The sequence below is a fragment of the Lupinus angustifolius genome, unplaced genomic scaffold (assembly GCF_001865875.1).
Source record: "Lupinus angustifolius cultivar Tanjil unplaced genomic scaffold, LupAngTanjil_v1.0 Scaffold_9_103, whole genome shotgun sequence".
NCBI lineage: Eukaryota > Viridiplantae > Streptophyta > Magnoliopsida > Fabales > Fabaceae > Lupinus > Lupinus angustifolius.
Genome location: NW_017718202.1, coordinates 1 through 1088, shown reverse-complemented (window position 1 = coordinate 1088; position 1088 = coordinate 1). Strand labels below are relative to the sequence as shown.

Here is a 1088-nt window from a genome sequence, read left to right as displayed (position 1 = left end):
AGGCGTGGCTAGGGCACAAATACCATTGGTAGGTACGAACTCGTGGACCCTATCCACGAGTTTGAGGAAGTCGTGGACCCCATCCACGACTTCCAACCCTATAAATTGATCCCTACCCCACCTTCATTTTCACACCTCACACCAACTATCCGAAATTCATAAATTCCTAGTTTCTCTTATTTCCCGAAAATTTATCTCAAAAAATGGAACATATTGGTCCAGGTCCAATTAACCCCTCCCTTCTCACCCTACAAAAAAATCATGTATCCACCAACATTTGGAATGGTGGAGAAGTGACTTTTCGAGCAAGGTACAATTTTTGGCAAAAGTTACCTTCTGCACCCGTGTTAGAAGTTATTCGTAACACGGCATTTGGGCATATACACGATATCGGAACAATCGAAATCAACAACCACCTCATTACGGCATTAGTTGAGAGATGGAGGCCGGAGACTCACACCTTCCATCTACCTGTTGGCGAGTGCACAATAACTCTCGAAGATGTTGCATACAAACTTGGTTTGCCAATAAATGGAGCTCTTGTTACTGGCGTTACAAGTGCTAATTGGGAAATGATTTGTCTCAACTTGTTGGGTGCAATCCCAACTGACAAACAAATTATGGGTCAAAGAATCCAAATGAGTTGGCTCGACTCAACTTTTGCGGTTCTACCACCACATGCTGATGATGTTGTTATTGAGCAACATGCAAGAGAGTTTATATGCATGATTGGAGGCTTCCTCATGCCAGATACATCAGGATCACGAGTCCACCTGATGTATCTCCCATTGTTGGAGGACTTGTCTCAAACATTCCAATATAGTTGGGGTTCAGCGGTATTGGTGTGTCTATATCATGGAATATGTCGAGCGGCACTCATAAGTCACCAAATTGAAATCGGTGGATGCTTACATTTACTACAATCATGGGCATATGACCGCATACCAATGCGAGCTCCAAGAGTACACAACAACGACTCCCAAACTTTCCCTTTAGTTCAAAAATATATTTTTTTTCCATTAACTGATTCAAAAATATATTTTTCCAAACGTTTATTTTGTTTGAAATTATTTATCTAATAATAACTA

At 41.1% G+C, this 1088-nt stretch overlaps 1 protein-coding gene across 1 annotated transcript; it reads left to right on the top strand.

Annotated features, from left to right (window-relative positions):
- Positions 1–203: 203 nt before the first annotated feature.
- Positions 204–962, top strand: LOC109337648 (serine/threonine-protein phosphatase 7 long form homolog; the record flags this gene model as incomplete). The annotated part of the gene is made up of 1 exon (XM_019574663.1): positions 204–962. A coding segment is annotated over exon 1 (759 nt), but the record flags the coding sequence as incomplete, so codon positions are not given.
- Between the last annotated feature and the right edge of the window lie 126 nt (positions 963–1088).